This window comes from Rhopilema esculentum, chromosome 21, assembly GCF_057945365.1.
Source record: "Rhopilema esculentum isolate cy_ngs chromosome 21, ASM5794536v1, whole genome shotgun sequence".
Taxonomy (NCBI): Eukaryota; Metazoa; Cnidaria; class Scyphozoa; order Rhizostomeae; family Rhizostomatidae; genus Rhopilema; species Rhopilema esculentum.
Window position 1 is genome coordinate 3075608 of NC_142835.1, and position 27275 is coordinate 3102882.

General features: G+C 36.7%; 2 protein-coding genes across 2 annotated transcripts in view; one reads left to right on the forward strand and one right to left on the reverse strand.

Annotated features, from left to right (window-relative positions):
• Positions 1-301: 301 nt before the first annotated feature.
• Positions 302-6682, reverse strand: LOC135694265 (uncharacterized). Its single transcript, XM_065212948.2, has one exon. The coding sequence runs from the start codon at positions 6246-6248 to the stop codon at positions 4167-4169; it is 2082 nt and encodes a 693-aa protein (XP_065069020.2). The 5' UTR covers positions 6249-6682; the 3' UTR covers positions 302-4166.
• A 1208-nt stretch (positions 6683-7890) lies between these two features.
• The window catches only part of LOC135684417 (fibronectin type-III domain-containing protein 3A), a 32558-nt gene continuing 13173 nt past the window's right edge, over positions 7891-27275 (forward strand). The window contains exons 1-12 of the mRNA XM_065199975.2: positions 7891-9257; positions 14811-14872; positions 15288-15418; positions 17075-17134; positions 18899-19037; positions 19405-19458; positions 20890-21017; positions 22085-22212; positions 23440-23483; positions 25596-25682; positions 26482-26620; positions 27118-27183. Coding sequence (XP_065056047.2) covers positions 8609-9257; positions 14811-14872; positions 15288-15418; positions 17075-17134; positions 18899-19037; positions 19405-19458; positions 20890-21017; positions 22085-22212; positions 23440-23483; positions 25596-25682; positions 26482-26620; positions 27118-27183 — 1687 coding nt within the window. The 5' untranslated portion in view covers positions 7891-8608. The remainder of the gene's footprint in view (positions 9258-14810; positions 14873-15287; positions 15419-17074; positions 17135-18898; positions 19038-19404; positions 19459-20889; positions 21018-22084; positions 22213-23439; positions 23484-25595; positions 25683-26481; positions 26621-27117; positions 27184-27275) is intronic.

The window sequence follows — 27275 nt, forward strand, 5'->3', positions numbered from 1 at the left end:
ATATGTAAAAGTCTGCACATACAATAGCCAACACATCGATAATTTGGTCTAGTTACAACCATTCTGTCTTGTGTTTTACACATAATTAGTCATCAGGCAAAACAATAGTCACCTAGTCAAAACCCCTTCTACACCCTCTCCTTGCTCTCATAGTCTCCTTACATTTAAGGGACCTCAACTTGGCGATCAGGTTAAAATCAAAGCAAATAATTTTCACGTGGGGCTTGAAATGCTACTGTCCCTACCTTAATAAGTCTAAGAGGCTCTGCGTTCTTTTCACCCCTAATACCAAACTTGAAATGTGTTATTTCTCTGCCTTGGAACAGACAGGCAACGGGATTCCTTCTTACCGTTACGACAAAATATAGATTCCTCTAGCTGGTGATTATGCTTTGTATGGTATTTTGTACGTACTGTGCTACTTGGATATAATATACGTACAGCTTCACCTCTTTTGCTACGAACCAGTAAATTGAATTCGAGACTGGATAGTTCTTAATTTTTTCTTAAATTATTAGGGTGTGAGCTGTTGAATTGCGTGGGTGTTCAGGCCTCATTTGCCAAAAAAGTGAGTGAAATTTCCATTATTTGCCAATTCACTGATGCACCCCTAGCTGGAAAAAAAACTCCTCGTCTTTGAGAAAAAATTTTAGGGGGGCTTCATAAATTTGCACGAAATTAAACTTCATATTAGCTCAAATTTCTTTAAGCAAGACAAAATTGCTGCAAACAAATGGTAGAGTCATATGACCTTCTCTATTCGGAGACTCATGGTGGAAACTTGCAGTATCAAATCTGCTTGTTTTGATTTACTCACTCACCTTTTGACCAGTTTTTAGGCCCGAGTTCTTATAAAACTTTTTTCACAAAAAGAGTGTCATATTGGCTGTTGTCTTTTTTAAAGATAACCTTTTTATAACTTTGACTTTTATCTTAATCACTACTAATTCCTTACCCCTTCCTTGCCTTTTAATGTTGCCTTTGATCTCTTCCTGGTTTTGATGTACTTTTTAAAATGAAAGAAAATGAAACCGAGGCTGTGTAAACTGACGTACCCTTTGATTTGCTTCCTTCGATTTTTCTCATTATCACAAGTTATGTTGCATTCGTCTGCTTGTTATTTTAAATTTCGTACTTTAATATTTTGATGATTATCCTACAGCGAATTTTATCAATGCACAATTCTCATCCACCGCAGATTTGTTATCACAGAGCCTTAAGATAGGATATCCGATGTCCCAAGGCAACGAGGGGTTAAAACTGTAGAAAATTTAGAGAGATGGGGAAAAAGCAAACAAATCTCTGCCTATCGTCCTTCCCTCTTCCTTGCACGATTCCTCCTTTATCAATTCGCTGGTGCTCAAGTTACTGGTAGAGTTAGACAATTCCGGCTTTTTCAATTTTTCCTCGTCTTTTTTCGATGACACTAAAATATATCAGGCTGACTCGTAGTTAAATAGTTAAGCCCTGAAATCACTGAGGCTTATTTTCTATTTCGATGCAGGTAGTTTGCAATTGTAGAGCCAAAGTTTTAGATCATTCAAAACTGATCAAATCATTTAATCGATTCTTTGCACCATTCAAAATTAATGAAATAAAATTGTGCGCACTTGATTTTTCGAAAGCAGGTGTTTGTGGAATAGAGAAGCAGCCTCAGAAGTTTCTCACAAACTTACTCCTCCTATATTAAATTTATTCTTTTCTTAATTTGCATAAAGTGCCTTAACATCAAACATTTTATGGCGTAAATCTTTCCTAATTCCACCGACTAGACATTTCCTTTTTATTTTCGCAAATCCGATACTCAGCCAGGCAAAAATCTACCTACTCACGAATATTAACTTAAATTCATTGCTCATTTCAAGCATAATGACCAAGAGATAACTAGCTTTTTTTCCCTTGCAAAACCTGATAGCTATGTTTGAGTTCATTTCTACATCCTGCTCCTAAAACACCCCTGTATAACAAGCCCCCTGACCTTTTTACCAAGGGGGGATGGAAGCCAAATATGGAGCCATGCAGCAAATCTGTCTTCGACTGGCAGGGTGAAATTTTCGATCATGTTGGCAACGCGTGTCAAATAGGCCATGGGGTCAAGAAGATAATTTCAGGGACGGATTTACCGTCCCCCATATTTGTGCGTTTTTCGGTGAATTTGGTTTCGATTAGGTAAGCAGATTTTGGTAGGCAGCCTGACTAGTAGTAACCAAATGAGGCAGAAAATTTGCTTTATTTGTCCTCTTATCTACTTTAACTTAAAGTTAAAATCTGAAATTTTAAATAATGGCGTTTCCATCATTTTCCATTCCCATGAAGGGTGTGTCCAAAATCAAATCATTATCTAATGCCCCCCCCCCCTTAATCATTTGCACCGTGGGTGAGGTGGGCCTTGACTGCGGAGTTGCCAAGGAAGTTTATAGTTCCAGCTTTTTCCGTCTTGTTTCATCCTGCCAAAGTGATAACACATGCACCAAATGTGGACAAAAATGCTTAACTTGCAAGGGAGGCGAAGAAATGGGAAAATGGCGCGGTCATTCAATGATAAGAAATGGGGCTCCCCTATCGGATTATTTCTCACCGGGGATGGTTTTCACCGGGCCTGTCCTCAACTCAAGGTCATTAGCCTGATTTTCAGGGACTCGAAACACGCCCGTCTAACACGTTAGTTTTCAGTTTTACAATGCAAGTTTCGCAAATTCCAGAGCTTAATCGTGATCAAAACAGGAATTTGCAGTTAAATTTGAGGCAGGCAATACTGATTCTTTTTCATGGGCTGAATGGAAATTGAAATTTTGGCTTTTTAAAATTTTACATCTTAGGGATTCTGTCAGTGACTGTGTCTTTCAAACCAAGTTTCGATTCGTAATAGGAAGTAATTATGTGCCCACGTGGTAACATTCAGGCAGCATTACCTGGGGCAGTGTTACTTGATAATGGTGCGCCCGGTTCTTACGCCCCTGCTCGCATTTCAGAGTCTAAAATATTCTATGAGTCAATGTTTATACAAACAAATAATGTTGATGTCCGTTGTATTATATTTTAAAGCAATGGATTTACCCTGCTGTTGAATTCTTGAATCATCGGTAATTCATCGTGCCAAATAAGCAGGCGATCGCCAAGAACTTAACACGACAGAATATTCTAAAATTCTTGAAGCTAGTAGAAAAACTGACATTTAATTTACTTTCACGCGGCATTTCAGGGAACAGTATTTGCTAGAGCCACTGTTGGATGGAGACTGTAGTATACTTTTGATAAGAGCATCCACCTAAAGTTGTTACCTACCAGTCATACAATTTCTTGCTGAATTTTATCTTGTGTCAACCACGCAAAAAGCTAATATGTATGAGATAAACATATTTGAGCAAAAAAATTCATGATATAGTTCTACATCATATACGCTACAATGGGCATTTGCGGGAGAATCTCAGTATATGTATCTTTGTCAGAACGTTAGGGATCACAGGGCCGGCGAAACGTAATTGAAGTGGAGGGGCCAAATATTTAAGGAGGCTGTTGATAGTACATTTACAGAAACAGTAAAATGACTATAAAATGAAATCCATCCAATGTAACTCCTTAAAATTTAGCACACATTTGATTCTCTTTGTTTGAAATATTTTGAGCAAAAATTTTGGGGAAAAATTATAATGGTTTCCATGGAAACGTAAGAAAAAGGGTATCAAATTGCAATGATTTAGTGCAGATATTTAAGCTTAATAAAACAATATAAATGTGAAATTTTGCACAAACATCACTTATACCATTAGGAATGCAATAAGTAGAGGAAATTTTGATATTTCAATTTTGGGGGCAAAATACCCCGAAAAAGACTGTTTCCATGGCAACTACCACCAACTGTGACAGATTTCAAAATCCTCTACTTATTGCATAGTTTAATCTTTACTACATATATTCCAAAAGTTTCAGCTGGTTTCACAAAACAGCTTGAGAAATACAAATGTTTTTGTAACAGAAGTGCTGAAATTTCACGTTTTGAGAAAAACGGCATTAAAAATAAAGTTGTAAATCTTGGCAAAGTTTGGCCTTTGCAAGTAATATAGGGTACTTGGCTTCATTTTTTATTACAGCTGCTTGAAGCTTACTCATTACTGCAAAAATATCTGCAATTAATCTACAAATCAAGCATACTTTTTTGGTTTAGTTTATCTCTTCTTCTTTCTCTCTACAGTGACAAAAATGTCTTTTTCATCACAAAATGTTATATTAGGGACTTCTGTTTTCTTTGTTACTGAATAAGGTCTTTTCCTGCTCTGCTTCTTTTTGGCACATTTCTCAACCTCTGGCTCAACTTCTAAGCCAAAAGCACCTGGTTTATAGAAGGTTTCACTTGGCTTTCCCTGGATTCTTTTCTTTTTCATTCGTAATTCTTTTCGGCGTGCTTTGAATTCTACGCTAGACTTCCTTTTCATATTCTCTAATCTTCTTTTGTTCTCCTTTCGAAAAAAATTAAGGGTTTGAGAACCCAAGTCTGTTACCCCCAGACTCTGCATCAGCATTGCTTTGCATGCAGTACCTGTATTAAAAACAGATACAGCTTCACATACAGCAATTGTCACTCGTTTTACACCACAGTACTTTGTCTTAGGGCATCGATTTGTCCAAAGTTGACCATTCAGGCTCTCATTTTGGTTTTGTGTAAGGCCCCTTAAACATCTATTTAATAGTTCATCCTGGGACAATCTGTCAAAAATTGGTTTCAACTCTTCATGAAAAACAGCAGGAAGGCGATTCTCTTGATTGTATTTACCATCACCGAAAATCTTCTCTCTCCAATACTTGCACCATGTTGCTTCTTCCTGTGGGCAGTACTGGTGCTGCTGCTCAAGAGAAAGTTTTTCTGACTTTACCATGTGGTGCTGAATTGCCATTATGCTGTTCTTCATACCATCCTTGTTCCCTGCATTTCTTCTGATAGCCAAACCATAATAGTTTTGAATGCTATCAATTGCAGCTTTTGTCAATCTACCTTTACCCCCGACAGGTTTTCCATCTGGAAGCATTTCTTTCTTCATCCTTCTTTTATATTCCCTGAGTGATGTACCAATTCGCTTTTGGACATGGCCAACACATTCTTCCTTTAAAACTGAATAATCATCCCCATATTTGACTTGCAATGCCTCCTTTACTTTTCCAAAAGTACTACTGTCCCCATCTCCAATAAACTCTGTATATTTCAAAAACCTTTTTTCAATACTTCTTGTAAATATTTCAACAGCACCATCCACTTCCATGTTTCCTGAAGCTCCCTCATGATTTATGTGACAATGTCCTACATGCTTTTGATGCCAATTTTTGTACTTAGCTGTGTCTTTATCATCTTTTTCATGACTTTTACACTCATGGCAAAATAAGGATTTGATGACATAATCCAGCACTTGACCAGTCCTGACAGATATCACAAAAACTACTCCAACTCTTGATGAGTGGCCTCTCTTCTGCCAAGTTCCATCAACTGTCACTGCAACTTTTGCAACCTTTTTACCATCTTGCATCATTTCAATTTTTGTTGGCTCTTCCTCTTCAACTATCTTGAAAAGCTGCTCAGCTGCCTCTGACATAACTTTCTCTGCAATTGTAACTGATTTGCAAGCAAGTTTCTTTATTTGTTGATTGTATGATCTGCTTGACAATGGTGGAGGTAAGCCCATACCTCCACAAAACTTTTCTAGCCCTGCACGGCCCCATTGGTACGATGAAATTACTGACCGTATATTTACTTCTAATGTACCCCTGCCTTTAGTACTAACGTGTTTGCTTGTGGGAATTGCTGTCTGAAATCCACAATGTTTGCAAAATATGGTAAGGCTTTCAGCAAGGCCTTCTCTCTTCGTTTCATCCACAACAATTTCAATCTTTGTCTCCTTGTTTTCACAATTCCTACACAAAAATGCAGTTGCCATGGAATGTTCGAGTAATTCCGCATCAAAAAGTTTAAAGCCTTTTGCTTGATGCATTTCCTCAGTTCTCAATGCAAGTTCTAGAGATTTATACCTTGTAATTGTGCCATGACTCTCCTCGATTTCACTAAAGGACGAGTTACCCAACTTTTCAAATGATTTGTTTAGTGTCTCATCGACCTCTGCTTGATTACTCGGTCCGGGCCTAGGCTCATCGACTAAATCAGCAGCTCCATCAACCGTTCCTAAATCTGCTACTGCTGCATCTTGCGGTCTTGTTCCAAAAAAGCCTCTCCTTTTCTTCCTTTTGATAGTACGGAACTTCATTTTGCTCTCCGAATAAAAATTTACAGAATAGAATAGGCAATTTCAAACATAAACTCTTCGTCTCGATGTTGCCAAGTGCTTGAAAACCAGTGTCCGACGGGATATCAAGCAGAGCCTTATGGGATATCATTCATTGGAAAGCACGGAATGGACCTTTAGAGTCAGATATCATAGTAGAAAAACCAGAAGGGGTGAACTAGCAAGAAATCGTCCCTAGCAACGAAAAATATTGGTTGCTAAGGAAGAAAAACTCTACCAGCGACATTTCAAGTGACAAATTAAATCACTTTGGGGGACTATACATTAACAAGATGCAGTTTTTACATAAGATGAAAGGTGTATCTGTCAAAATATGTATATTTTGAAATTTCTTAAAATTTTCACATTTGCTTCAAAATTGAATATCAACAGCCTCCTTAAGTCTTGAAGGGGCTTAGGTTAGGCCGCCACTGGTTGGCGGCAAGAAAATTTTTTAGGATTATTGTACTTTAGGGATGGCCAGAGACTGTATCTACAATGAATTTTGACGGAAGGAAAATCCGAGGCAATATCTTTAAGCTTTGTTTAATCAATATGTGCAAGTTCGACAAAAACAGAAGACCTATCAACTAAAATAAAAGCAAATTAAGCAATTTGTACACTTGGGATATTGTTTTGTAGCATCTGACCTTAAATAATTCGGGAAAAAGGTGCTTTGAACAAAAATCAAAAATAGTTTTAATAGAATTTATAATTGCGTCTAGATTTTCTTTCTTGGTAGGAATGGATTATCGATACAATCAAGTGTTGAAGTTTTCTTGATTTTACTTTTATGATACAAATCTGCCCATTCTTTCTTTCTCATGTCCTCAAAAGTTTTCTTTTCGTCAGTTTCTTTCCCTTCTACATCGCTAGCAATTTCTCTCTTTTTGCAATGTTCCTGAGAGATTTGTTGTTAACAAATAGACCTTGTGAGCCACGTTTAGGCAATAGAAAAAACGAAACTCCATCAATTTGTGCTGGCACCAAGTTATTCTGGACTAGTTTTCTCGATCTATTTCCTAAGCCAAGCTGTTACTCGTTGTACAACTTAGCCAATGACCGATTTCTTTGATCTTATTTCCCATATTCAATTTTATGTATGTCTTTTATGGTAAAGTCAAAGCAACCAAGTTAAATCTAAAGGCAAATGTAAGGGATTACTAAGCACAGTTACTACATATACAGAATGATATACTACATATATTTCCACTTTTGCCTAAAATTTTCCTTTAGATCTGCAGGAAAGTGGGGGGGCCATGGCCCCCCCCGGTCCCCCTGCTTTCGCTGGCCTTGGGATCAAATCTGCTACCAGGGGCATTATAGGGTTAAGTTTAAAGTGTGTTACATTAATGAAAGCAAGATAGGATGTCCTGCTTTCAAAAAGTCGAAGTCCCCATTGACATCACAACATTAGATATCTCTGTGTCCCCTGTCATACACAAAATTTATTTTAAGTCTGGTGCTAAGCAGTGGCACGAAAGAAAGTTACCCTTCTAAAGATTTATAAAACGATGATAATGATTATGATGATGAGTGAAAATCTTGATCAATGAAATGGCTCTGCGGAGGAATTTTATGCCCAGCAACAACAGCATCTTGATGTTGACTGCCGCTGACCAAGCCGCAACGATGTGAAGCCTTTCCGGTGCTGAGAATTTTATGGATTGACGATTTCTGACAATGATGATTCTCAGTGCTGATCAAAAGAGTGTTTGCAGTAATCTTTTCTAGGCATCGCATGATCTCCATTTGTTTTCACTTTTGTTTAGACCGGTAGATGGAAACGAGAATGCTCGTGTGTAACCAAGGAAGAAGGCAATAATATTTAGAAATTTATGTTGGTGGACTTATGAAACTGGATTACAGTCGGTGGGTGTAGAAGTTTCTGGTATCGTTAGCATGAGTTTTTGCGGCCTAGGTAAATTACCTGCAATATAGGCCGTGTGTGTGCATTTGTACATGACCTTGCTTATGCAAGCGACAGTGGACCATGAAGAAACAACGCAGACGTTCGGCCACCATGAAGGTCCCTTTTTAATAATAAATGGATTTCTTTGGTACCGAACTTAATTTTCTTGTCTGCCCGAGCGGATTTCAAGAAATGTTGTCGGCTGCTTGAACCACCGTGCTGGAGAGTTGTTTTGGAAAAAACTTCGGCCTGTCTTTTCGCATATTTTCACTGTTTGCCTGTGGCAAATCCCCAGCGAGTCCCGTGGACAAAATTCTTTTTTAGAAGCTGCCTTATAATTGGAGATTTTTCTTGCGCTGTCAGTCGGAAGAGTTTATAATTGATAGACTAAACTTGCTGGTTTTTATTTTCATCGAATTTTGATCGCGAAATGGCAACAGAGTCGGCTAGGCTTTCGCCGAGGGTTAGTCGCTGTAATGGAAGCAGCAGTCCGGAGCAAGGAAGCCCTCGAAATAATAATGAACAGTCGTTGCATATTTTAGTTGAGCCTCAACGTGATGGACAGACGAACATGATAACTTTGGTGAGCCCATTGAGTGGACAAATATTTTCACAATACATGGCACAAAATGGTGCATGCATTGAGATTCAACCAGGCCTTGTTTTTAGAGTACCTTACCCGCAAGAACATTCGTATGCTCCATTCCCACCTCAGCAATTCCAGCAAGCTCCGTTTAACCCAAATGCCATTCCTTATGGAGTACAGGTTCCAGGAAATTTGTTCATGCAAAGGGGCCTGTCTGGCCCTATTGAAAGCCACAGCCCCCATTGTCAGTTGCATGCTCAGTCGAGTGCCTCGAATGGATATTTACAAAACCCCGAAGAAGGACGTGGAGATAGACGAAGGGAAAACCCCCCAAGAAAATTAAGAGATAAACAAGCCCAAGGCTGTAATTGCTACGTTGGTTCTTATAATCATTCCCCGAAAATGTCAGCAGGTTCAAAATATAATTCCAGACGTGAACCGAAAATGAATGGCCCTGGATCATCGGAGCCAATGCCTTCTGAAAACGGAGGCGGTGAGTAGACTTTTATACTTGAAACTTACTTAATTACGATGTACTTGGAAAATTTAAATAGGCAGTTCGCCACAGTCTTGCTTTATAAATGAATTACCTTCAATTCTGCTGGATATCCGTTTCTAGAAGCTATCTAAAGTTTGACGAGCTTTGTATCCAATGCATGGCCTAACAAAATTAATCTGAACTTGGCATTTGGAATTCGGCACAAAATCATGTTAAACCTGTTTATGCAATTCCATTTGGGTTTGATTAGAAAAAGTCATTTTGTGAATCTGAGAGTATCAAATCAAAGATGTTTGTTTTTCTTTCAAAAAATGATACGTGGAACGTACTTATCCTATTCAGCAGGTTAAAAACGCAAGCAAAACACGATACCGCCATGTTTCAATCGATATTCCTTTCTTTCTTCCTATCCTCCCCGTACATAATAAATTCGCTGTCTAATTTTTTTATTTATAACCGGAATTATTGCGCTACAGACAGCCCTGTTCTTTTTGTCGTCATCTTACTGGCAAGAGGAAGTCTTCGCCTGGGGCCTTTTGTCATGGTCGATAAAGTTTTACAAAAATGTCATTCCTGCTTTCTTTTTTGTTTGACAATTTGCTTTTCTTTCAAATAAAGATAAGACACTTTGAATTACTTTTCATCTTCCCAATTTTTCGTAATAGAATAACCGGAAGTTTTCTGGAGAATGAAAAGGAAGGGCTTTGTAAGTGAAGTGATCAAAAACTGCTTTTTTTAAGCCGTATTATCACTGCAAATATTACAGCTTAGTTTTTATACATTAAGTTCAGTTTTCTATCAAGTTTGCAGTGTCAAAAATCTTTTAGCAACATCAAACTCTACATGTCTGAATTAAAGGATGATTCTCTGTGTTTAGCTCTTTAGCAATACCATCAATCAACTGTCAGCAGAAAAATAGGAAATTTGGTTGTTGGGAATATGTATTTTCTTCAGATTTTTAGATAGAAATGCTATGACCAGTAAGGTTTTTCAGTGAAAATTTGGTCATAATATATAGTAAACCTTTGTCTTCTATTTGGAGTGGAAAGGTATTATAAAGTAAATTTAGGCAATTTATTTTACCTTCTCCTTCACACCATCTCTCAAAGATATATTTACTAAGTATTATTCAAAGAAAATGCGAGTTAGAGGGCAAAATAAAATATTTGATGCAAAGGATGTTCTGTGAATGGAGATTCCAAAAAATGAACATTCTTCATAAATGCCTTTGTTGATTTATGGAAGGCAAAAGCCAAGCGAAAGATAAATGTTTTTAGGCCAAAGAATAATGCAAAAATATATTGAACAGAGCTTGCGAAAAGCTTGTAATCATTTTGTTGGGGCAAATGGCTACAAATGTTGTATGTTGATCAATGGGAAAGTCCCCTGCTTTGGTTGTATTTGTTCATATTTGTTTTCCCTGTGCAAACAAGATTTTAAATTTTTATTAAGTTTAGTTAGCTGGTCTCAACTTCAAACATTATATGTAATATGAGGCTATCCTTGATTACTCTTCTTGTTTTTATTATCATAATTTGATTTAAAGGATCTATTTTTTTTGCTATCCTAGCATTCATTTGATTTAAACATGCACTGAAATATGACTAATATATCATTTTATGTTTCTGTGCTTGTTAGCTTTGCAAATTACCTGTTTTTTGGATGTAGCACAATCACTCTTTGCTTAGAAAGGTCAAAGCTTCTTTATAACAAGCTAACAATTTATTTACTCAATAACAACAATCTAGTTCCACGAATTAAAAACTAGATTAGAAATCTATGTGATCATATGTGACTACATTTGGTCACTTGGCTTTGTGGTTAAAGGGTTACTTTTTCCTGGATACAATGAGTGATTTGCTCATCTCTTGAATAAAATCCGCCATATAGCTTTTGAAAATTGCTACACAGCATTGGCTTTGAAAAAAACTGTAAACATGAAATTCCAATATCAGCTGAATATTTAGCTTAATTTTTGGTAGACATTTTGGGAGAGGCAAGTTATTACCTCTACTTGTAAAATTCTTTGTTAGGGTGGTTGGTACTGAAGGAAGGATAGAGGAAAACAATTTTCAAGAAAAATAGGGAAAAAAGATTTTTCATTAAAAGCAAAAGACTAAACAATTTTTTGAGAGACACCCCCCACCCCCTAAGAACAGTAGTGGTATTGATTTTTTATCAAACTTTATGATGATAATTAATGTATTCAAGAAGTGTAAAGCTTATCGTCTGTGGGATATGTAAAAATAGCCCTAAAGTAGAAAGTCTGATTTTATCTTCCTTTACCAAAGTATGAAAGCACTGGTAAGCTACTATAATGACATTTTTCAGTTGCTCTAAGTTATTCTGGTTATTGTGAAATTTTGTCTTACTTTTAGCATTTCGTATTATTGTTTCTAGCTGTTTCTAGGGAAAGAAATCATATGAAAATTTTTCCATAAGCTGTATGAAAACCCTAATAATTAAAAGTATTATCCAGGGTCTTTTGGAAAAAATATTATGACTCTAGAAAATGACACAGGAGTTTATGTGTATTAGACCATTAATGCTGTTGTCCAAAAACCAATTGATACTAGATATTATGCTAGTAATGGCTTCTCTTTGTGAGGGCCTGTATTGGCAAATGTGGGTGTCTGAACCCCATTACCCACTCTGTATAAAGCACTGCACTGTTGGTTATGCTGAAGTTGATGATGCAGCCTAATTAGTTGCACCTCATCGCATATTAACTCTCGAATAAAATGCGAAAAGCAGCCAGTTAGTTGTTCATTTGTTATTCATTGCTCTTGCAGCAGTCTCGTCATATATTTTTGTCAGTCGCTGACTCTTTGGTGTGGCAAAAAGCGTCTCGTATTTTGCTGGTAATGTTGATGTAAAAAACATAGCATATAAAAGATTTTCTCCATGACTCTATGGACATTTTTGTGAATCAAACCTCCCTCAGACTTTTTTGAACTTTGCTTATATTATGAAACCGACAAGCAGTCCTTTATACCAGTTTTCAACTAAGTTGAAAAAAAAACACAGGAAAAGTGCCAGTGCTTGTTCTATTTGAAGTTCACTAAGACAAGATGACAGGTTTAAATAACAGTTCTTTGTTCACCTTGAGGAAGCTTGAAAAACTCATGTGCTCGGGTGAATTCTGTTGTAATAATCCGTGCTTTTATATAGAGTTATTGTTCGCAATCCATAGAGCGTCTGGGTCAACCATTACAAGAATCTCATAAATTCTTCAAGAATATAAGAAATTCCATAAACAGATAATTGAGTTGCTGCTACTGCTATTGTCGTCATCCCTCCTCCGTTATTTTCTTTCTCGGCCTGCTTTTCTGATAGCAACTTGAATGGATTTTTAATCCTAAATTCATATCAATGTGTGAGAATGTGCGCTATTTATGACGAAAGGCTACGGCTATTATCCTTAAAAGTGGCCTGGTACCAAGTCTGACGTCATAACAGGAGTAAATCTATTTCGGCAACCCGTTTGGTTTCTTTGGAATAGTTCATTCAATTCTCATCGTTTGCTTCATCAATATATTCATGCAAAATCATATTTCCCTCTGTCATGTTTTAAATTTGCGCACATTAATTGTTTTACGTCGTTTACGTCAAACGTTAGCGATCAAGCAAAATCTATATTTTTTCCGAAGCTATCCAAAAATCTTCAATTGCACTAAGTGGATACAATATATCGTGTCCTTATTGCCCTTATATGCGAAAAAACTGACCGAGATAATAAGAACCTCTTTTTCCTTCATGTTTCCCACTAGTCAACCGTAATGCCGATGAGCATCCTAAAGTGAACGTTCAGACTCCACTGAAAGACCGCGGCGGGGAAAGTGGTTTTCCACATTTTTTATCATCAAAAAGCTTTGTTTTTGCGGGCTTTACGCAATCGGGCCAGAATGTTTAAACCAACTTAAATATCATTAGAAGCCCATGGTCTATAGCACCTTGGCGCTAAATTTCTTTTCTTGACACCCTCAAAACGGTGTTTTTGATAGAATTTTGACCGATCTCCAGAATTTTAAAAAAATGTTCGATATAGTCAGGCCCTGGCTAATGCTAAATAATATATAAATGTTTTTTTAAACTACCATAATGACACATTTCCATCCATTTGCTTTAGCTTTTCCTGTTCTGAAGATGTTTATTAACTGAAACCATTTTGTTTAGGGCTACATTCTTATAATCATTGTTCGTATAAAAATATGCGTGTATCCAATATTATGTGTAACTCATCAGAGTAGGCAAAGGCGTTTCAATCCTTTTTCCTCATGAAACACTCAGATTTCAAGCTCGTTACTGCTGATTTGTTTGCTCCAGCTGAAGAAAACTTGAATTTTTACTACTGACTGAATGAAAAATTGAATTTCATTCCTGGCCCTGTGAATGATATAAGCCAAATTACATCATATGTTGGCTGTTTGAGACAGGAGCGCGTCCGCAGTTTTAACCTTGGTTTGACGAAGCCTTAAGCCTCTTCCGGCTGACCATAAAATTGCCATTAATTTCAAACTTTCGGGTGATTTTACGGAAGCAGTATCCCCAAAGGAACATGCCACAGTTAACAAGGATGTGGTATCACGTTTTTGACGGTTGTGTCCGGTTGTGTTTTGCTTCATTGGGCCCAAGTAAATTTTTTTTATATAGCGCAGCACTATACATTTAGCGCAGAAAGTTTGAACGAAAGAACATTTTGATTTCACTTTCACCAGCATTTTTTGTCTCGCGTGATCTTCAGTAGCATCGTCGAAATTAACTCTGAAGTCGTCAGCAAGGTTATTGTAATTGTTAAGCTACAAAAAGCCAATTGTGTTTTACAAAAATTCAGTGGCTATTGGGAGTAATTTGTCCCAGCGAGCCATTCAATCGTTTTAAGGAATACTTATGAAAAAGTGAATGTATGTAGTTCCGCAAGAAAAGAGCGAGATAATCAAGTAATCAACTATAAAAACCTATTTTCGTGACCGTATTTGTTCTAGCTTGTGTTATTGCTTGATCTCATCAGTCTAAAATGTGACGAAGAAAAGAGACACGACAAACTTTTGTTACCATGTAATTAGCAGCAAAAAATTTCAATAAGTGGGTTCGTAGGGAAGGGACATGTAGTTTGGAAAGAAAGATAGTACTGGGTACAGGCAGGTGCGCGAATGTACCACGAACATAATGGTGCGCGAATTTAGCGGAAATAAGTACCAGATAAATTCTTAAATGATAATTAAACTTTTTTGACATGTAAATCCGTTTTAACTTTTTTTGATATTTAAGTCCATTTTAAATTTTTTTCATAATCAAGTCCATTCTGTGAATGCATTTACCCTGGGTGTCAGAGCCACAAATTTCGAGCGCGTGAACCGAATACCAAACGGAGTTGAGGAGGAGCGTCTAGCAGAGAACAAGAAATAAACGCTCCTGCGCTTCTCCACTCCTATCCTCTTTTCGCTCTCGAATTTTTGTGGCTCTGGTACCCAGGGTATGAACGCATATGCAACAGCTGAACGGCAATTGCGACCGATCTGAATTATGACGTCATTTCTTTAACAGATGCAAGTGACTCGGATGCCGTTGAAGCGAATAACGACATTCCGGTATTGGCAGCTCCAACTGTAAGTAGATAACATGGAATTTATTTGAATTTTAGCATCATTATTTCACATTATTATTTCCAAAGGCTTAGTTTAAATGCGAATATTCACATTTATTTTTTCGAAATCCAATTTTATTTTAAACCAATTGCAATTTTTTCCTATTTATCACGATAATTTTTTCTAGTAACTTTATTTTGGTATGTAAATATCTCGTTGTTATCACAGTAACTTGTTAAAATGACATTCTAGCAACTAACCTTTTAAGGTGCAAACTTTACAGTCAGCTTTTTTTGAAAATAGGTAGCAAAATGTAGCAATGAAAGAAGACAGGGGAAATAAAGGCAAACACTTGCAAATATTGTGAAATGAAATTTGTGAATTTCTTTTATTTCATATTGCTTACATGTCAGTAGATGTGATTGTTTACTTTTAGGCCACTGCAAGAGATGCAAGAACAATCAACATGTCTTGGGAAGACTGCGTCACAAATAATAGTCACCTTACAGACTGTATATTTGAACTCGAAATGTCATCGAAGGGCGGGGCATTTAGAGCCATTTACTGGTAAGAACTTTTATTTTTGTTAGAATGATAGGTGCAGGAGTGTTTGTGGTTGTAATGGAATCCTGTTGTCGTAACGAAGGATAAGCGATTGGTATGTCATTTTGATTGGTTGTAAGGTTGATTGGTGAAGGCGGGAAAGAAGCTTTTCCTGAAAGAAGGGAGATAATTAAAGGGATTGGGGCTGGCTTGAAAGGATCAATCAAGCGATTTAAAGGATTACGATGTCCTACATTTTTCATTTTAGTAATTTGTTTGTTGGAAGCTCGAATGTGCAAAATAAGAAGTGGGATGTTATGAATTTGTTATTATGTCGATCAAAGTTTGAATTGCAATTACTTTTGTTGTATTGAAGTAATAATTGTAAAACTACCATGTCTTCATCTTAGTAAGCCGGTAAGCTGTTGTGGTAGTTATCAAATCTATGAGCTATTAAGGTCACAATTTATCATTACTAAGAGTTAAGTATATCTAGCGCACACTGCAAAGCTTGGTTGTACCAGATATTGTATAACACCAGTGTGTTACATAAATTGTATTTTTGATGTAATTTGAACGCCAACAAAATGAAGGCCAACTGCAGCTAACTTGTTCATAACAACTCTCCAAAGATGCTTTCTTTTCTTGTATCTCTTCAGTGCGAGACCGATTATAATAAATTATTTATAATCATGTGGCTGGAGTTTGTGTTATTCATAAGATGTTTGTAGATGGTCAGCCAGTTTGCATCTAATAGACTAATTTGCTCGATAGAGAAAAGTATAGAAGACCCCTTGTAGACTTCTGATTACAACTTCCAGTTATTATTTGAACAGCATGCAGTGGCTCCACAATGTGTTCTACGTCATTTCGCAAATGATTCTCTATCTCTCAAATCTATGTATATTTTACTTTGAGAAACTAACATCTCTGAACCAATGCCAACGAATCTGTGCAAGCCAACTATTGGTTTAAAGTTTGTTACTTTATTTCAAAAACACCTGTCTGGTCTTCAGCCATTTGAATTATATATGAACTGAACTGAACTGGTCTGAACTGAGCCATCTTCGTGGTACTTGTTCCATCGTTAACATACATATACCTACACAGATTTTTTGAAATACCCTAAAGCTAAACGGAAGATTATGTTTATTAAATTAATGAGTGAAGTCAATATATGAATTGCGTCGTAATGTTATTGATAAAGCTGTTTGTAAGTCGAATGTGGGACGATAGACATCCTATTATAATGTAAAATCTCTGTTATAGAGCCAAATGCAATCAGTTTTTAACGCTTACAACATGGGCAGGGCAAGGATTAGAAGAACATGGTTGTATTGTCTTGTGGGTCACAGAGAAGTTTGTGACGTCAGTATGAAAATACTGCTGTGTTTTGTTGCTATTTCATTTACTGGTGTTATACCGTGCCCCGATTGGTGCTTTCGTGGCACGATTCCGATTGGCGTATGTCATTAGGTTTTATTTATATGATGACAAGCGTTTTTCTTCGCTTTTAAATAACGGGGGGTTTGCCGCCATTCAGTTTGTTTGGATCTGACTCTATTTCAATTTTTATAAATACCTTTTGCACTGAATTTGTAACCATGTTTTAAAACCGATTCTTTGAAAATTAAGAATGATTGTTAGATGTTTATCAATAATAATGATTTTATAATATAGTGGAAATGCAGTCGAATATCTGGCAGATGGTTTAAGCCCAGCGACCGAGTACACCTTCAGGTATGTTATAAAAATAGCATCTGATAGCATTCATTTCAATTTCATGTCACGTGCAAAATCCAGTCCATTAGATATGTCTTTTCTTGTACCGCAATCGAGGCGGCAAAACGAACTCTGCAGAACCTCACAGTTCACGCTGCGCGCAGGGCCGCTTACAGGCCGAAATTCAGCACTCAATACTGCTTATGAACACAGAATTAAATATACGCGGTTTGTACTTAGGAATCTTCTTCTGTTTTACCGCAAGGTAAAAATGCTCAAATCTATTTCCTAACAGCTGTGTGGAAGGTACTGATCGCAGCTATTGTAAGCAAGAAAGAACTTACCTTTTTCATAGCCGTACGTGCGACAATGAGTTAGAATTTTAATCTGCTATGTGTTTCTCAAACAATAACCCGAACAGGGCGATCTTTCTGGTCAATTTGATGTTATTTTTGGCAATATTTCAGCCCATCCTTCCTTCCCCTCCCTTTTGTTATGGTTATTTTTTATTTGTTGTTAGCAAGAAAATATTCATTGGTATTAAAATTTGTGTTAACTTGATGGCTACTATTTGCTCAATGCTTGACACAGGCCTTTAGAAACTTGATTTTGCAACTTGCTAGTGATGCCCATCTGCTCTTTTTTTTATTTGGCTGTCTATCAAGATCAATTTTGAAAGTGGATTGATCGATTATATGGTTTTGTTATCAATTTCTTCAAATAAAGAAAGCTCAAAAGTCCATCGTACCATGTTGGACAATTTATTATTGGATGATGGAAAGTTCACGCTTTCAGAATTAGGCCGGATGAAATTTCCCCATTTAAACAGGCCTTTAGATAGATGCATAGCAAAGAAATGATTTAATTTTCGTTGAAGTAAAACCAGTCAATCCATTAACTGTCTAGTTCTACGTATCTGAAAGGTTTGCTTAGCAGATGTGGTTTAAAGATAGATGACCTGGCCCGGAAATTCTCAGATATTGTTTCCATATGAATGGTTATGGATTACGTACAAAAAATACTTTATCCAATTTGCTTTTGCCCTTTGACTTGGTTCGTCATAAAAATCAGCCAATACGTGCGTTTTCATAGCAAAAGAATTAAAAGAGTTGATTCAATAGCTATTTGTTTAAGCCTCATTTCTTTTTTCTGATGTATCCTTTAACTAACCGTCTCTCTATTGTGATCTCGAGAACCTTTCCGAGCGGTCTTTACGAGTACAGTACAAGAATGTAAAGCCTTGAATGGGTTTTTAAATACAAGTTTTATTTTTATCAGATCCGAATAATCAAAATTATCTCATATTTTTGTAAATGGAACAGGTTAAGCAATTTGTTGCAACCAAAAATGTTAAATCATTCATCAATGGAAAGGCAACATTTTACCATTACAAGTTGAGAGATCAAATTTAAAAACAGACTTGTGACAGATACGTCCTTCTGAGCACCGAGTCCTTTGAAGTACCTATAAAGACCATGATTTTGTTTCTTAGCCATTTTTCCACAAACCTCTCCGATATTTACCCAAAAGAAATCAATATCTTTTTCAAGCAAGTTGTTTGTTGTATGGGGATGAATGTTCCTCTGAAAGACAGCGAAGTCAATAGCCAACCTATAAAAATTTGAGTATTTTAAGGTTTTGCCTGATTCCCTTGGGAAAACAATGCATTTTTGTTCTTCTTATGGACCTTAATCGATATTCTTAAAAAAAGCCAGGTATACTGGTATCAATTTATATTTGTGCATCAGCTGGAGCATCTTTGATTTGATATTTTATTTGCAGGCTTCGTGTCATAATCGATGGGAAAAAAGGAAGATATTCTGAGGTGGCCACTGCAGCAACCCCAAGCACAACCCCGAGTGCTCCAAATTTGCCAAAAGTGACACAGAAGACCAAGACAAGTTTGCTTGTTAAATGGAGTGTATGTTCGTCTGAAAATTGCATTCTTTTAACTGATCTTTTATCACCAGATAATGCTAGGCATATTTCCCAATACAATTAGTTTGCACGCATATCTACTGGTTGTAATGTTATTTGTATATAATCCTGTGTTTATTGCTATTTTTTATTTAGCTAATTATTTTTTGCATTTGTCGTTGGAAAAAGTGTCATTACCTTACACGATCATACTTTGAAGTATAGCAACGGCCAAAGATAATGTTCGTGAAGTCAAAAACTTCAAACTTTAAAGGAATCAAAGAACCCATTTGCTTCGCCCATGATCAGCTAAGAATCTGTTATTAAATTTACTTTTTTCCAATTTTTTAATCTATTTTTCTTTGAATTAGGCTCCGTATGATGGTGGATCTGCAATTACTGCATATTCCCTTCAATGGAACGGAGTAAGTAGATTCATTCTGAGTTCTTCCTCTTTGCAGATCAGCACTCTGTGCATCCAAGTTAATGGATAATGCAAAGTACTTTGCTTATCGTTTTATAGAGCAAGGCCGCCACCTTTCTGTTCAAAATTTCGACACCATTCTTCTTGTACATCATTCATATAAATAAATGGAACGAAACACCGAGGCTTGAGCCGCAAAACTACTGTACATCCATTTTTTAAAGAACCTTCGCAAAACCTTGGTACATGAGTAAATTAACTTTTTACCGCCATAAAAAGCTTCATTTAGCATTCCTTAAGTCAACAGGTAAAGAAAACCGCAACATCTTTCGCAGGGACCGAAAATATCCTTCAAAGGAAAAAACCGAACTAGAATAGAAATTTTTATAGTTCTTTGTGTGAACATGTGCAAATTATGTTGGCAAAACAAGAAGTGACTTCACTTTATCTGGCAAGAAATTGAAATGCAATGAAGTTATATTTAGAAGAAAAATCGAGAGTAAAAGGTTTGATAATACAACATCGAAAGTTAACTTTTTGACCTGAAGAAGATATTGTACTAAAGTTCCTTGAGTTTTGAGAAAATCAGTCTAGTATTTCTTGTGGAGACTCTCCTTAGAAGAAAGGGGTGTATACCGTTTACCAGATTCAATGAAGTAGAAATTTCTTTTGTATTGAAAGGAACGAGATTTTTGGGTGTAGTTTGTTCTAAGAACAGTTGGCCATAGAAAAAATGTCTGGAAAAAGCTCAGGAACACCTGCTGAACTCTGTTTCTTTGCCCATGCATAAAAGACAATCAAAACAAAATCACTGCAGCAAAATACGATTTAAGTTCATCGGAACTTTATCTTAAGTTGTTTATGTCTGACAATAGAATTTCTTCAGGGCTTCTAATCATGAACCTGTAAAGGCTGATTTTAGCCGCGTTTCTATGAGCAAATAATTACAATTTAATTGAAGGAAATCCTCCGATCTAGAGTTAATGTGAATTAAAAGATAATCGAATTAGAAAACCGAAACTGTTCTTTTTTTAACCTACTTTGTTAAGATGGTGCTCATTGATTTAAAATCATTGTTTTCGTGGCCCTTTCTTTGCTATTCCGCTAGGCCTTTTTATTGATTTTCACTTTAAGACGGTCAAAAGGGGCTGTGTTTCGCGTGGAAACCAGGAACCCTAGTTGCGTTAATCAGTTTTATTATGTATCATCTAAAACACTTAAAATAAGCCAAAGGTACAAATTGATTCGTCCTTTATAATTTCCAGTCAGTGATTGTACTGGCTGTTAGCGGTATTACCATCATTCGCCATGTGTCTTTGGCGGGGACTGGCATTCTCTATGAAATTTAGCAGGGAGAATTGAGTCCTAAGCCTCTATTCACAATAAATACTCTGATATTTATAATTTTCTAATCTTATATTTTTTGCTTCAGGGTAAGCCGCAAGCAGATTTTGAGGAGGTGTACAATGGACCAGAACGGCAACACAAATTGGCACACAAGTTGCCCCCCAGTACACCATGTAAATTTCGTCTCCGGGCCTGTAATGTAAACGGATGGAGGTAAGGGTATTTTCCAAATAGACTGCCTATTATTCTGCGCATACACATTCAAGATGAAACAATAACAGACAGATCGATGTTACTTGATAAAATTACTTGCGATTTTCAAGCTACTTAACGTGAATTATTGGTTCAGTCAAAGCAGGTCACATCTTGTGTTAATCATGGGATATCGTTGCAAGATTTGCTCTTTAAATCTGCTTAAAGGATATTTTTCATCTGGTAGCAACTTCATTGGAAAAATCATCAAGAATTGATTCTCTAAACGAGACGGAGAAAACCATTTAGGGATTTTAAACATTGACCCTCCTTAATTTTAGTTCCAAACAAACTGAAACATTATAGACACTTCCAAGTACACAGTTTATGTTGTATTGAATTGACACCTATGCGGAGGCGATGTTCAAAGTTGGTATAAATGGTTTTTAACTGGGCAGCCAGATCCGGTTTTGTGGTTGTAGAATGAAGCTGCGGTAAAATTTCAGCCTGTCCGACAGTTCGTGTCAGATAACAGTGCCATTAGGTCGTCAGATGGCTGATCTTGAGTCTGCACTGCTTGATCGACCGATTGACTGATCGGTTGATCAGCAAAAATATTTTCACATTCTTAGATTCTCACTCAAAAAGTCTTCTCGCCTGATTATGTTGACGAAGTCCCGTTGCTGGAGACCCGTCCCGGTACCCATTGACGACAGTAGCAATCAAGAAATGTTATGAAGAAAAACAAGGATTCAAAATATTCTGAAAATTATTTTAAGAACATTCATATCACAGTGATATATTTGAATTTGTTTACTTTCTGTGCATTTGCAACAAGGGTAATTCGAAGCTCAAATATCGAACTCACTGCAAGATGGCAGAAGACTAGGGATCTTACCCAGACCCCTTCTTATCAGTTTTAGAAATATTTCATGAATCATCTCTGCTGACCCTTTGGACAGGCTACACAAGCGTCTTTAGTTTTTTATATTGGGCGAAGTAAATTACTTTTTATATTTATTAAGTGCTGTTACTTAGGTATGATATATTCCGTTTCGATTCTCTAAACCTGTTTGTCCTTACTTTAGTGGTTACAGTAGAATCCTGGAATGCATGACAAGCGCTTGCCCGCCGGATGCCCCTGAACCGCCGCAGCTTATCAAGGCAACATCAACAACACTTTCCTTGCAGTGGACTCAACCAAAAGATAATGGAGGTTAACAATTATTATGAATTCATATTACATAGAAATAAATCATTTGTCTTGTGCTTCAATATCTTATGCATTATTATTTTGCAATGGTTTGACCAGCAACCAAAATGTAAGTTTTGTACCAACATGACATTTCATTTTTAGGCCTGTCACCTGAAAGCCTGTTCGTTAAAATGAAATGTCCATCACAAGAGTAAATAATCCATGCATGTTTATTAGTACAAGGAACCCCCACCCATCTATTGAAAAGGATTGCGTTCCTGCCACCCAAAAGTTATTTATTAGGTCCGTCATTTAGGAATTTACGTGCCAAAGTGATTCACAGGACGCACAATCCCAAGAATGGAGGAAAGAATGAAACAACATGCTCCTTCTAGCATTAGAAACAACCCCCCACCCCTCGCCTAAATGATGGTATGTTTTGATTATTGACAGAGTCTGGTCGTCTTTCCATCTACTAGTTTTAGAAACAACCTTCATAAAAATGAAAGAAACATCAATTATGACGTAAAAGCCTAAATATGTTTACAATGTTTGCTTTTTCAGAGCCATTTTTAAATTCTGTATCGCCAAGAAGTTTTTTATAAGATATAGCGTAATTATTATTTGAAAAAATAAGTTAATAAAGATTATCCACTAATTCAACACAAAGCATTGCATGGGGCAGTGAAGTTAGGTTTTTTAATTTGTCGCTAAAGCGGGTTCTTGAAATGAGAAGCTTTCGTGAATTTGCCAATGAATTCTTGATTCAAAGACAGTACCTGCATTATCGTTTGAAGAAATCTGAATTTCAAGAAAATAGTTGTCATATTGTTAGAGAAATACGGCGACGTTGGTTAAATTTTCAGAAGGTCGTTGGATAGTTGATCTATGTAAACGGCATTTTGTACCAGATTGTGGCAAGTGTTATATGTAATTAAAATGCCATCTTGGAAAGAGATTATGTGTTTTACAGTCTTCTTTAACCACCTTCTTTTCCAACCATCATGGATAATTAAATTATTAATTTTTGGGGTTAATTGACCTTACAGATTCTAATGTCTCTTACAGTATTACTATTTCTATTGAAGAGGTGCTGCAATATAGAATCTTGGTTTCTTATTTCAAAGTATTGGTTGCAGCTATAGACCTGAGACCGAGCACCTTGACCTTTTCATAAGACAATGTGTTACCTGTAATTCTACCTTTTATAGGTTAGCAGATCTCTTTAATTTTCACTTTTAATTTCAGCACCCATTACTGAGTATCGACTAGAGATGAACGATGAAACTTTGGTGAGTGGAATTTCGTCATTAAATCATTATCAAAGCAGAGAGCACACGAAGACCATCGTTCCGCTCGAAGGCGTTCCATAGTTTTGAATTTCAGATAGTTTCTGATTAGTTCCTTCTCATTCCTATAAGACAGAATACAGTATCACAGAAAGATGTTCACTGCTGGTATCCTTTTAGGCCAATACTGCTGTTGTTTGTAGATGTACCGCCTAATTCCGAAATCCAGGAGCTAAGGTTCCCATCAGTTGTGGAAATTAGCTTTCTTGGTACTTGGGCAAGTACATTGAATTTTCCCAGTTTCTTGTTTTCCTATCTTTTTTCTATATAGGAAATATCTGATTTTGAAAATGGACGTTCTGAGCCGTTTCTTGTCCCCTTTCCCTCCTAAAGCGTTACGTGTTACATGTTCTTACAAAGGCTATGCTTCATATATTACACCCGTGTCTGCGGCTGTCCCAGCTTGTTCATATCTGTTAGCGCCACACAAGCGAAAGCGAGGGTGAAAGCCCTAACCTCAGTGTCACAAAATCCATTCCGCCTTTGATAATACAAATGAGATTTTCAAGTTTTCAGTTAACTGGAAATCGTTTCGTATTTTCTGCTGAGAGAATACGTTAATGAAAGGCCAATAATCACCGACCGCAAACTAATGCTTGAAGAAAATCGGCTGCTCAAACACAATGAAACATTTACAAAAGATCTTTTTAAAAGACTGGACTTGAAAGAGCATCGTTCATTATTGTCCTCTACAATAGACAGACGGGCGTATTCATAGTCTTGGCGATGACATCTTCAAGGGTCATTTCAATTTGCATTGGCAACAGTGAAAGGATAACAAAACCGAAACTGTGTTTGAAGTTTTGTTGAATGGAAAGTGACCCAGCCCTATCGTGTCCTGTTTAAAAGGAATCAATAGGTTGAGGCGTAGAACCAACTAAAACGTTTGATGACCCCGGAATATCACAAATAAACCAACTCATAGGTCTTAGATAGCAGCATTTCTTACTGCGTCGTTCTTTTTGTTCTTAAAGTAGGCATGGCCTCTGTTGCAAAGCAGTATTTTTTCTAAATGAACTAAAAACAAGAGTATCACTTCCTCAATTACAGAATCCCTTAAGGGAATGGTTCAGGAATCGGATACTGTGCTGGGATTGTTTTCAAATGCCAGTTAAATTTTTGTTGAACTTCCTAAAAAAGGTCTAGGGAAACATTATAAACTAATGATAACATTGGAGAAATCAAGAAGAGTGAAATTGGAAATGTTTACAAATGATTTGATAATGTTGAGCTCTTAGTTTGGTATATCATTTGCCGTTGCTGTAATCCGCTTCTGGTAAGATGTTTCTCGTCGTTTGTTTTCCAATACGGCAAAGAATGCATTTAAGTAAAATTTTATAACCCAGACAATGACGATTGAATACTTGCAATAGTTAGAATTGAAGTGAAATTGGCCTTTTAACATGGATTGTGGATATTCCTTGGCTGATTGCCACAAATGATTATTCCCACGTTGTTTGTGGGAACACTTAAAATGTGAAACCAGATTCTAGTTAACCCAATCCTTGAAACTATTAATCTTTTGGCGGCCAAAGATTTCTTTAACAAAGAATTACATAGTTGAAACATCCATTGGCTGCAACGTGTTTTTGTGATTGTTATCAGCCGTGGATTTCATCAAGTAAAGATCTTGGCTTAAGTTAATTGAATTCAGGAGACTTATGACTGAAATGTCCACAATAACTTTTTTCTCCAGGGGTAATAGCAGTCATGTCCTACTTCTTGTTTATAGAAAACAGGCAATTGAGAAGAAATATTTATATAGTGTTTTAGCTTGCCCCCTTTTTCACGCTTTATTAACTCAAGATGCCGCCGGATGTACTCACACTTGTAACCGCATTTGTTTTCTATATAAATTTTTATAATAAACTGTACGCCTATTGAGAACTCAACGCTAGGAAATGTATATATATATATATATTCAGTTGTGGATCGAAATAGGCCAATCAGAAACTCGAGCACGTGACTATTGATCCCAATCAGTGCCACTGTTGGTTTATTCTTCCAGTTAATTATCGTAACAATGTCGCATAATGGATATGTATTTTGTTGTAGGACTACGGTTTTAAACCAGTATTCTGTGAGGACAAAAGAGAATTCACATGTTCCGATCTACTACGCGATACAGCCTATAAGTTTAGGGTGAGTCTGATTTATTTGTTGATTTTTGTAGTGAAACCCATCTTGCAGGTTAAATTTTGAACGTGATGTCCGCAATGTGAAAGTCTTGTATTGTTTGCTACCTAGGTTTCGATGATAGTTTTAGGACCTTGAAAAGCTCTCTTTATCAAGCATTGTCCTGGTTATTTCTCTCGATGTAACCACACCTCATGATTCCTTTGCCTGGAATCACAGAGAGCTGGTGACTCTCCTCACTCTGAGGGAAAGTTCGGTCATGCCAGGGACTCGAACCACGGGTCCTCGGGTCCCTAACCAATGTACTGTACTCTACACTGTACTCAGTGACCCTAACCAATGTGCCATCCTCGCACCGTTTTAGAACTTTACTTCACTTTACAACCTCTTGAACTTAACATACACGCTTTTTTATAAAAAACTTGGCTCGGGATCAGTACCTGGTATTTTAATGTTTGTTGACATCTGCACTTACCAAATGCTACAGTGCTACCTTTTTAGAGATTCATAAACCTAATATAAGATAACAGGAAACAGAACACCCATTAAGTCGCAAGATGTTTTTCTTTTTGTCGTCTTTGCCAATCGAACAGTTTCTTAAGTACTATAGTTTCTTAAGTACTATAGTTTCTTAATTTTTTGTCATCTTTGGGCTCGGTTTCTTATAAACACAATGCGTTTAATGTATTGGAAATTTCTTTCAGAAAGCAAATGCAAAATTGTTCATAATTTACAGCACTCGTTTCTTTGATTACGCTGTTTAGACAGTTTCTTATTACTTACGGGTATTTTCTCTATTCTCCAGCTGAGTGCGTCAAACATTAGCGGCACAAGCAAGTACAGTCAAATCGTCTCTTACAAAACGCTCCCAAAAGTACCAACAAAAATAGACAAACCGCGGCTCGTTGGCAAAGCGAAGACCCAGGGTTTCACAGTTTGCTGGGGTGAGAAACTTTCGTCTTTGTTCAAAGGATGCGTGATGCGTTGTCGGGATTGACTTTCACAAAGGATTTAATTTTTCTGTTCCTTTTTCAACCTTTTCCCGCTACTTTTCTTTTAATTCAAAAACCCTCCATGTGAAATTTTATTCTCGTTTCTTTATGAATCGGTTTTGACGCATCACTATCATGACTGATCGATCACCATTATGACTGATCGCTTTTGTCTATTTCATATCAGTGCATAGAAAACATGTTTGATTTTAGAAAGAAAGATGCATTTTGGAATATTCCTCTATGTTTTTTCGTACGTTATTCAAGCTTGTCAATATCATGAATTGTCAATATCAATATTATTAGTTCTGCATATTTCTGTAAATTTTATCTTTTTCTGCCAACATCCTTTAGTTGCGATTCCCAACTGTGAGAGTATGTATTTAAGAACCCTTATACTGAAGTTTGTACGTGAAAGTGCAATTAATTAAATTATTTCTTGTTACTAGACCCACCACGAGATACAGGAGGCCCTGAGATTGATTGTTATATTGCCGAAATTTGTGATGCAAAAGGTTAGTTCAACTTGTCATTTTTTGGTCTTTTCTTATAAAGAAAGACTTTTCCTGGACCAGATTATTTTGCTTATAGGGCAAAGCTTTTTCTG

Excerpts from the sequence above, each read along its gene's own strand:
- LOC135694265 (XM_065212948.2), bottom strand. The coding sequence starts at position 6,248 with ATGAAGTTCCGTACTATCAAAAGGAAGAAAAGGAGAGGCTTTTTTGGA.